The 10,401-nt window shown below is 34.2% G+C and overlaps 1 protein-coding gene across 1 annotated transcript in view; it reads left to right on the forward strand.

Annotated features, from left to right (window-relative positions):
* Nucleotides 1-10,176, forward strand: part of LOC148942228 (cell adhesion molecule 1-like) — a 410,054-nt gene extending 399,878 nt beyond the window's left edge. The window contains exon 6 of the mRNA XM_089103258.1: nt 8,643-10,176. Coding sequence (XP_088959384.1) covers nt 8,643-8,728 — 86 coding nt within the window. The 3' untranslated portion in view covers nt 8,729-10,176. The remainder of the gene's footprint in view (nt 1-8,642) is intronic.
* The last annotated feature ends 225 nt before the right edge of the window (nt 10,177-10,401 follow it).

Genomic DNA, 10,401 nt, shown 5'->3' on the forward strand with positions numbered 1-10,401 from the left:
ATCATTTCATATGCTTACCTTCACCAAAGTGGAAAATTGGAGGAGCTCCCCAAGATAAGTAATATTCCAGTTATTCCTCGCTTAAAAAAACAAATCCCTTTTTGAAAAATTATTTAGTATTTCGGGCCTGTGTCTAATCTAAAGGGGTCTTTTTTTCAGGACTAAAATTTTATTTTACGAAGCCTAAATTTTACGTAAAGGCCAGAGCAATTGCGATTTAAGCTCCCATCGTATTTATATTACACCAAATATCACACTAAGAACGAACAAAAATTAATCGAAAACAGAGGAAAAAGATTTTTGAAATGAAAATGAAAGAAAAAATGAAAGAAAAGACCGACATTAAAATCCAAAATAACAGAAAATTGTTCAGGGTATTACGGTTAAGTTTAAACAGTTTTTAATTATTTTTCTGAATGTGAGTCGAGCTGTCCCCTTACCCTGTAACCCTCCTCTCTTTACGCTAAAGTTCAATACTAATTCAATAAAAACTATTTATAAGAAATTGGAACTTCGTGGGTGGATCTAAAAAGGGAGGCTTTGAATATATTGGGGTGGAAGAGAAGCGTGCGTTGCTGTGTTGGCCTCAGGCGGCTTGGTGCTGCGGTGAGTTATTAGTAGTAGTAGTAATGAAGTTAGTGGATAATTCCTTTTTTTTTTTTTTACTGATTGCCTTTTAAGACATTTCAATAAAATATTGTACTGTTTAAAAGGAAATATGCATGAATCAGTTTTGGAGTTATTTCTGTTCGCTGAAAGTTTCACTATCGTTCTTTACTTTTAATTAGAAAAAAATTATTTAAAAGAATTAGACTAAAATTGGGAATTTGATTTTTTAATTAAAGAAAACTCCATAATAAACTCCATATTTTTCATAATATTGGGCACCAAATTAAAAAAAAAAAGAAACCCGCGTGAAAATCAGCAAAACAAATGAACAAAAATTTGTTAAACCCAACATTTTAAGAGTGTAACTTTCCTTGAACATTTAGGAATCAGCAGATTTCTAATATTTGAATGTTTGAATTTTTTCATGATAATGTGTGCACTAGAGATTCCAGGTGAAGAAATGTAAGAAAGATTCTACTTCAAGACGTAAAAAAGCTCACTAGAATTACAGTGCCATCTATTTTGACACAAATGTAAAAAAAGTACAATCTAAAGGAAAAGAAAAAAACATTACGACTTTATATTACGCAATAGTCAAATTAACGCAAAAAAATACACAGCTTACTATTCGTCAGATAAACTAATTTTTCTGATTAGTATCTTTTACCTTTTTGTTCATGTTGAATAGCTTTCACCCCCCCCCCCATTTTTCCCTAATGATATATCCTGCATGTAAACAATAAGCAAATTACATAATTTATAATTCTTATCAGGCGTAGTTATTGGACCTTTTTACTAGTTTGAACAAAAAACAATTACAAAATTTTGATTGTGGAAGAGTAGAGGGAACACCTAAGAAGGGCAAAGAAAGGGGGATGCCGGTTGTTCTCCAATCTTTCTTCAACATAACGTGAAATTTTCAACCTAATACCCTCAGCCACCACTTTGGTATTGCTGATATTCTTTTTTCGCAACTAGCAAGCACATAGTTTTTCTTTATTGTATTTGGCATCGCTCTCAACATTCCCTTAAAATGCCACATTAATGCTCTAAGCTATTTTGTAGATTCTAGATCAAATATACCTCTAATCTTAATTAAAAACCTTTTATGTTAATTATGGGACACTCGCATATATCACATCCCTTGTCCCGTTGGCTGTGGGGGGTTTCCATACCTTCAGTATGGAATTGAACAAATTGGCTATCTTCAAATTTTAATTGGATGCATTGTGGGGAAAAGGGTATGGGGTGTCTAGTTACCCTTCGATCACTTTTGACTCTTAAAAAGGGTACTTGAACTTTCTATTGTCAATTGAATGAGCCCCTCTCAAAATTTATACGACTACCCTTTCATATAAATGTTATATGTTGACAATGATCAACTTGCATAACTAACAGCCGGTGTCCCGCTGGCTGGGGGAGTGGGTTGTCAATCCCAGAGGCATAGTTATTTGACCTTAGCATTAGTTTCAATAAATGGATATCTCAAAATTTTAATTGTATGCATTTGGGGGAAAAGGGCGTGGAGGGGGGGGGGGTTATTGCCCTCTGATCACATTTAACTCTGAAAAAGGCGGCTAGAACTTTCTATTTCATATCGAATAAGCCTCCTCCAAAGTTTGTACGACGATCCCTTCCGTAAAAACCTTATATGTTAACAACGGACAACTTAAGTAACTTACAGTAATTGCCCCAGGGGCTGTGGAGGGGTTTTATACATCCCTAATGTCATAGTTCTGTGGCTTTTGGACAATTTTGAACATAATGGGCTTTCTCAAAATTTTGATCGAATACATTTGGGGAAAAAGCATGGGGGACAGGTTGCCCTCTGATCACTTTTGATTATTAAAAAGGGCACTAGAACTTCTGACCTCCAATCAAGTGAGCTCCTTCCGAAGTTTATGTGACAACTACTTCCTTAAAAAGTGCCTCTGGTAAAAAATAATAATACATTGAAGCCTTATGGCTATTTTCAGTAGGCAACGCTTGCCTCCAATTAAATGTGTTTTAAACCAAGTTTCACACTACAGAATAAAGTGCAAATTTAAAACTTGAAACAAGCTGATGTTGTCTTAAATAAGATCGTAAAACAAGCAGAAAAATATGGTTAGCAAAAGGAAGCGTAAAACGAAATCAATGAAAAATAGAGGAAAACTTAAATTGAAAATAAATTGTCTCAAAGATGCAAAGTGGACTGTTTCTGCCACTTAAACTCCCAGAGAGGTTCAAACGCCATCTATACTTCACTGACAAATAAACTTTGTTGTTTCTGTTGACAGTTTCGTTTAGGCAACTGTTGTTTTTTTTGTTTTTTTCAATTTATTGGAGTGAAATGGATATGAATGCAAAAATTGTGACACAAATCTATTAATGTTTAATTCCAAAAATTTTGTCCCAAATAGTTGTACCTCCTCCCTATATTCACTAATGGTTGAAGTGTTCAAATTAACCATTTAGTTTTCTCTGCACAGCTAAAGATTTTTTTAAAGGAAATAAACTACTGATGTGAATTTATTACAAATCATACCAAAAACACTAGATCAATTGTTTCAAAAACCCTGAAATCGAAAAAAAAAATTTCCGGAAGTTGTAGCAGAATTAAATTCTTTTAATGACTCATTGAAAAATAAAAACTATAAATAGCACAAATATTTTGACAAACATCGACACAAAGCTAGAAATGATGTCGATCATGCTTTTACAGGTATTTTTAAGCTTATTTCAAGAACAAAATCTTATTACAAAAAGGGAAGGCTTATTACAAAAATTTTATGCGAACCATTATGTGTAAACAACAAATGTCGAGACAGACATTTACAAACACATTTAAAAGAGGTCGAAAAATCTTTACTCTGAAAAGATGTTTCAGGGTTATTCAATGATAATCCAGCCTTATAGAGAGTTTTAGGCGTGGTAAAACCATTCTCGTTTGCAGTATTGATTATGGTTTTATTAGTAATAAAATAACTACAGGTTTGATTTGTGACAAAAGTTAATATTAATTAACATTAGAAATGTGGTAAGCATGGTGAGAATAGTCGAAGTAGGAGTAGCCCCAAATTTTGCGGACTTCTATATTGCAGTTTTATTTTCATATTTAGGCCTATAATAAACATTAAATTCCGAAACACAAACAATTTTAAAAATCAAACTTTGCTCGTGAAGTGTGCACCTTTTGTGTTTTAGTTTTGGATTTCTGCATTGCAATTATAGTCTCATATTTCCTTGGCGTTTTGTAAAAAGGCCATGACTCCACTTTTTTCCAAAAAAATAGTTGAACATATGCTTTGAAAGAGCTTGAAGAGATCTATCGATTAGTCAATTTAAATGGGTGTATCTTTAATTTTGACCGAGTTATAAATTGTTCCAAGAGGGGGTAAAAAAAGAGTGTAAGTCCCATATCTTGTGAGCAGCAAACAATTCAGCAATTTGGACATTTTCAGTGAATACCAATTGAAAAGTTAACTTGGAATCAGCCTTTAAAAACTAAAATTTCTTAAATTTTGATTTGCGAGAAAGATTTTTTCATTGTGCGTTTTTATTTTCATTTTGCTCTCCTCTAAAATTAGGAAAGGCGGACTTCGGCCCTTTCTGCAAAACTCCCTGGATTTGTGATACGCAGGCCCAAAATCCTTCCAGTCAATTTTGCAGGAAAGAATTCATAGAAAGAAAAACATAAGACAGATATGAAAACAAATGATGTTTGAGGATGTCTGGCTTGAGGCAAACGACTTATTTTTAAGGCGATTTTTCATACAGGGTGAACATTTCTGCACGGGAATGATTTAAAATAGGTTTAACACGTCTGCCCAACTTTTTACCGAATGCACATGGGAAGTATAAGTTGTATACGGGTATTTTGCAAAACTCGGTTTGCTTTACCCCTAGGGCTGCAATTATCATAATAAATTTGAACTATCAATAAAAAAATGCCCCTTAGATAAAAGATGTTTCAGTTTCTTAGTTCCGCACTTTCTAAGTATGTTTTTAATAAATGGTTTCCAGATAGAAATAGTTCTAGAGCCTGTCTACTCCGATTTACTCTTTCCCGAGCCTACAGTGCTTTTTGTAAGCTTTTTATTCGATTTGTTTTTCACTTTACCAGTAATACGAAAAGATGAAATTTTGTTTTCATTTTCTCCACTGCATATATCTATGCCATCTAATGAAATAGCTAAAGGGGAAATTAAACTCCGAAGCCTCAAAACGCTGTCTCGCAGGAAATTAGAAGGCCACATGAGAATTCAGCCTGGTAACGGATTTTAACGACTCTTGATGGATTTTAAGATTAGGCTTCATTTAAAGGAGTAAGGAGTCAGGGCCCAAATGCTTAATTAAAACTGACTAAGTGGTCTTATTACACTTATTAACTTAATTTATTCAAAGATGTAAACTTTATTCTTAATAGTGACTTAATTTTTGCTGACACTACTAAGTGAGTTTTGATTTAGGTTATCAAACAGTTCGTGGTAACGAACTGTAAGTAAGGAGCGACCCGGCTCAATTGTAACCGAAACTGTAGAAAACGGAATTTTGATACCAAAAGAATCAGATTTTAATGCTGATTTCAAATATACAAGTTTCATCAAGTTTAGTCCTACTTATCAAAAGTTACGCGCCTGAGAAAATTTGGCTGATTTTCGAAAAAAGGGGAAAAGACCACCCCCTAAAAGTTATAGAACCCTAATGAAAATCACACCATCATATTCAGCGCATCAGAGAACCCTACCGCAGAGGTTTCAAGCACCTATCTACAAAAATGTAGATTTTGTATTTTTTGCCTGAAGAAAGATCACGAGTGCGTGTTTATTTGTTTGTTTGTTTTTTTTTCCCAGGGGTGATTGTATCGACCCAGTGGTCCTAGAATATCGTGGGAGGGCTCATTCGAACGGAAACTAAAAGTTCTAGTGCCTTTTTTAAGTGAACAAAAAAATGGAGGGCAACTAGACCTCCTCCGATACTCATGTTTTCTCAAAAGTCACCCGATCAAAGTTTTGAGATAGCCATTTGTTCAGAAGGGTTGAAAATAGAATGACTAAGTATTTTAGGATGACTTAATCCCCCACAGTCCCCGGGGGGAGGGCTGAAAGTTGTGAACTTTACCCAATGTTAACATATAGTATTGGTTATTGGGAAGTATACAGACGTTTTCAGAGGGGATTTTTTCTGGTAGTGGGGGGGGGAGTGGGTCGGGGGTTGTGTGGGAGGATCTGACCATTAAGGAAGTTTTAATGGGAGTAGGGACAATGCTATGAAGGGGGCGCCGGATTTCCCAGCATTATTTAAAAAAAGATCAGAAATTATATATAAAAAAACAAGTTTTTTAACTGAAAGTAAGGAGCAACTTCAAAACTTAAAACGACAGAAAACATTACGTATATGATTGGGTTCATCCCCTAGTCAATACCTCGCTCTTTAAGCCAAAGAATATTTAGTACTTTCATAAGAGCTATTTATTCTAATTAACGGCATTTGTGATTAAGAAGTCATTTTTAAAGAATTGGAACAAAATTCGAACTATATCTTGAAGAGCAAGGTTTTGACTACGGGGCGAACCCTATAATATACGTATTAAAAATATAAGAACATAGAGGATCGTTAGGTAAGTAAATTCGTAAGTTATGTATATTTATTACTAATAAAAACGTTCCTAAATAAAATTAAACAGGTTTCAAGAAAGCCATTTAACCAAATAAAAGTAAAATTAATATTCAATTTTTTTTTAATTATTCATGTACGGTGAGCCAGCATCAAAACCTGCATTAATTCAAAAACGTTCAAAAATTAAATAAAAAAAAACAAGTTTTTTTTAACTGAAAGTAAGGAACGACGTTAACACTTAAAACGAACAGAAATTATTCCGTATATGAAAGGGGCTGTCCCCTCCTCAACGCCTCGCTCTTTACGCTAAAGTTTGACTTTCTCCCAACTCAATTTTTTTAAACAATGAAAAACTTTAGCGTAAAGAGCGAGGCTTTGAGGAGGGGACAGTCCCTTTCATATTCGGAATAATTTCTGTTCGTTTTAAGTTTTAACGTCGTGTCTTACTTTCAGTTTAAAAAAACTTGTTTTTTTTTATTTAATCATGAATTAAAGTGGACTGCGTCTGTTTTTTATTGCATTTCAAAAAGTGATATAAAGAAATTTCAATGGTACAGTATTTCTTGTGCATAAAAGAACTAAGACAATTTCTGCTGCTGCTAAACTCTATTAAAGATAACTTATTTTTTAATAGTAACTGTTAACCTAGGCATGCTACAACTGGTTATGCAGGTTTTCAACAGGCCGTATCAGTAACATGTCAAAAACGTCTGAAAGTATTAAGTGGAAACTACCAGGGTATGAGGAAGGGAGGTTGAGCTAGACCACAATGTCACTTTATGAATTTCATTGCTGCCACGGTCAGTTCCTAAAGTGCTACATTTGCCCAAATTTGCGTGCTACACAGTGATTGTCGGTGCTTAAGTCAAAAAGTTCACTGTAATAGTGCTAAAATAGTGTCAAAATAGCACTTTCGTTCTATTTTAGCAATTTTGAGTACGTGCTACAGTGCTACACACAATGAAATAGTGCTATAATAGCACTTTCGTGCTACATGTGGCAACTCTGCTGCTGCTACTACTTTGCTACTGCTACTCTCGCTTCTTCTACTCATACTTCTGCTCCTACAACTGCTAATGCTGTTATTGTCAAGGGTACCAATTTGAAACTTTTATACAATAGTGAGGTTTTTTTTAATAAACCAAACACAGTATGTGCATGTCAGCTGTCAACAGGCCATGCCAGAATTATCTCAGGAACGACTAGGATTATTAAGTTGAAGATTACAGGGCTTGATTTCAGTGTTAACAAAAGGATGTATAACTTTTTTTCTATAATGGTGGGGTAAGCTCTTAATTTGAGTAAATAACTTGCAACAAGACAAATTTGCAGGGGAAAAAAGAGGTATTTTTTGGCCCAGAAGGGCATTTCCTGGCATTTTGAGGTTCTTTCAATTTTACTTATATTACTGTTTTTTTTTTCTTTGTATTTTTTTTTAGAATTTGAACCCTACTCAAAATTCCAATGCTCAAATTCCCTACCCAAAATTCCCTACTCAAAATTCCTTGAAATAATTTTTTGTTTGTCTCGCATAATCCCTAAAATACTTAATCAAAATACTTAATAAATACTAAAATACAAAAAAAAGAATAGGGGAGAATGCATCTCAAATGATATGTAATGGTGCCAGCGTTGCCAATGGATTGAAGTAAACTATACCAGTTTTCCTAATAAAATTGTACCATGAGAGGATATTCTGTACCATCGGTGAGAGGATATTCTGTACTACAGAGAGCCAAAAATTTGTCGTACCCAAAAAAATTTACAAACTGAAGCTTTAACTGATATCCGAGTAGGAAAGAAGCAAGTAAAACCAAATGTACCGGAAACGTATATTAGGCCAACATAATTCTAAACGGGCTGCATTTTGTCAGAGCCTCCAAATTGTATCAAAATCGGTAAAATTGTCCCGTTTTGGCATTACTGGGTGCTGTTATTTCAGCTAGGGTCAAGACCCATCATGATTTTTATACTATATTTCCATATTTTACATCAAATGTACACATTTGTCAATGAACAGGATAGCTGTTGTCGCTGCAGCAGCAAGTTTGCGTCCGTTGGAGTTTTAGAAACAAAATCCTTTCAAAATACAAACTTCGCCACATTATTGTTTTAGGGAGAAGGATGTGTCAAAAGAAATACCAATTTCCAAAGGTAGCGATGTCTTAGCTTAAGACTCGTTCAAGATTAAAAAGTCATAGATCGATTCGATACCATAGATGGTTTTTGAATGATACCACACCATATTACTGTAGGATGGTTTTATTTGTATGATGTTTTCGAGTACCAACTTGGCAGTTAGCAACCATCATACAAATAGAAGTTGGCTGAGAAAAAGTATTAGTGATTCATTTTTGTAATTAAAGTTGTTTTTATTTTACAGAAGTGTGAGTATTGTTGTAAAGCAAAATTACTATTGTAAATCTTTTCAGGATCCGGATCACACTCGATGCTCCAAAGAATGTCGATTGTTTCTCTACTAGTCACTGTATATTTAACACATCAATATGGGACATAAGTTATAGTGTTTTAGTTCCTCTTTTGCGTATTCCATGAAGTGTTACTGCTTATCATTATCATGTTGAGAGTGACAAGTATATACCGTATCAAATACTGAATTTAGAGAAAAATACCAAAAGAACTGTTTTTAGATGTCAAATCAAGAATTGAATTTAAACTATCGCTAAAGAACGTGGCTTGATTTGAACATTTTGTGTTTAAAAAAATAAGTTATGAATGAGCTTGAGAAGAATAACAATTGATTAATTATACGAATTCCGTTCTTATGAACATGATGATCAGCTAAAAAGACTTTTATTTGTTTAAGTGATTCTTAGAATTTATGCAATGAGGATTTATATTATTTGTTATATAATACTGTCGCTGTCGCACCCAAAAGTTTATATTATACTTTTACATTTCTAAGGTAATTGTCTTAAACCGTTTGCTAAGCTCTACACAGTAGGATAATACAGATCAGGAAGGCTAATGTTTTATAAAATCTACCTTGTCCTACTAATCCTCCCTTTGAGGACAGCTTAAAAAAAGTTTAGAAAAAAGTTCTTTGAGGATTTAGAGTATATCAGATATTGGTTTTAGATGTTAGAATGAATATAAGCTTTTGTAGTATGTCAAAAGATGTTAGAATCCTACCTTTCTTTGAAGTGAAGTCCCATTGTTTCTTTGTAATATTTTTCTGATAACTATTCAAATGGATCCCTCTATTGTATTCATTAGTTTATCGTTCTGTGGATTGTTCACTTTGAAAATCCTCAGAATTGGATTCTAAATCCATGCCTAAGCTATATCATAGTCGGACCTGTCCATAAGAAGCTAAAATTTATGAACAATATGTGTATTTTCTTGATTTGAGCGTCCCATTTCAGACGCAAGTTAAATACGAAATATATTATTCCAAAAGCATGTACCAACGCCAATGTTCCTAATTATTATTTGCCAGTGCTATGTTTTTGTATTATTTTCCAATTTCATATAACGAATCTGAAAAGTGTTTTTAAATCTGCCATATTTTTCGTTATAAAAAATATGTTTTAAATCTTTAACTTTGTGATAAATTTTATGGATGAAAATTAAGCACTGTTCCACTATTATAGTCTTTCAATTGAAAACTAAACTTCACATTTCATGGACAGCAAAATATTAAAATATTTTATCTGTAAATTTATATTTGATTTTACCCACAATTGGGCTTATAATGTGGCCAAGACAACAGCCACCCCCTTTGCTATAATGTTGAACAGAAAATTGGAAACCCAATTTGCTGTCTCCAAGAAATATTCTTTGGAATTGTTCATGCTTGTATGGACATAAACAACTGTAAAATATACTTTTCCTTCTTCTTCACTTGACTTAGGGCTCCTTCCGCGTTGGGGGCGGTGTAAAGAGCGTCCAAACTCTGCTCCTCCAGGCTGACCGGTTTGGTGCTAAGATTGGGGCTTCGTCGACAGCAATGTTGGCCATCTCCAGGAATTTATTGAGACTATCCTTCAACCTGGTCCGGGGGCGGGACCACCTATGAGATTTTGGGTCGAAATAATTGATTATTCGGGCTGGGGTTGTCGTCGGCACACGTAGGAGGTGTCCGAACCACCTGAGAGTGTACTGTGCTATCTGGATGGAGAACAGCCCTCGGGAGGTGAGCTTAAGTAACCTTTGGTTGCTCACAAAATC

This window comes from Artemia sp. Qi Xiang Cuo, chromosome 17 (assembly GCF_049724085.1).
Source record: "Artemia sp. Qi Xiang Cuo chromosome 17, ASM4972408v1, whole genome shotgun sequence".
Taxonomy (NCBI): domain Eukaryota; kingdom Metazoa; phylum Arthropoda; class Branchiopoda; order Anostraca; family Artemiidae; genus Artemia; species Artemia sp. Qi Xiang Cuo.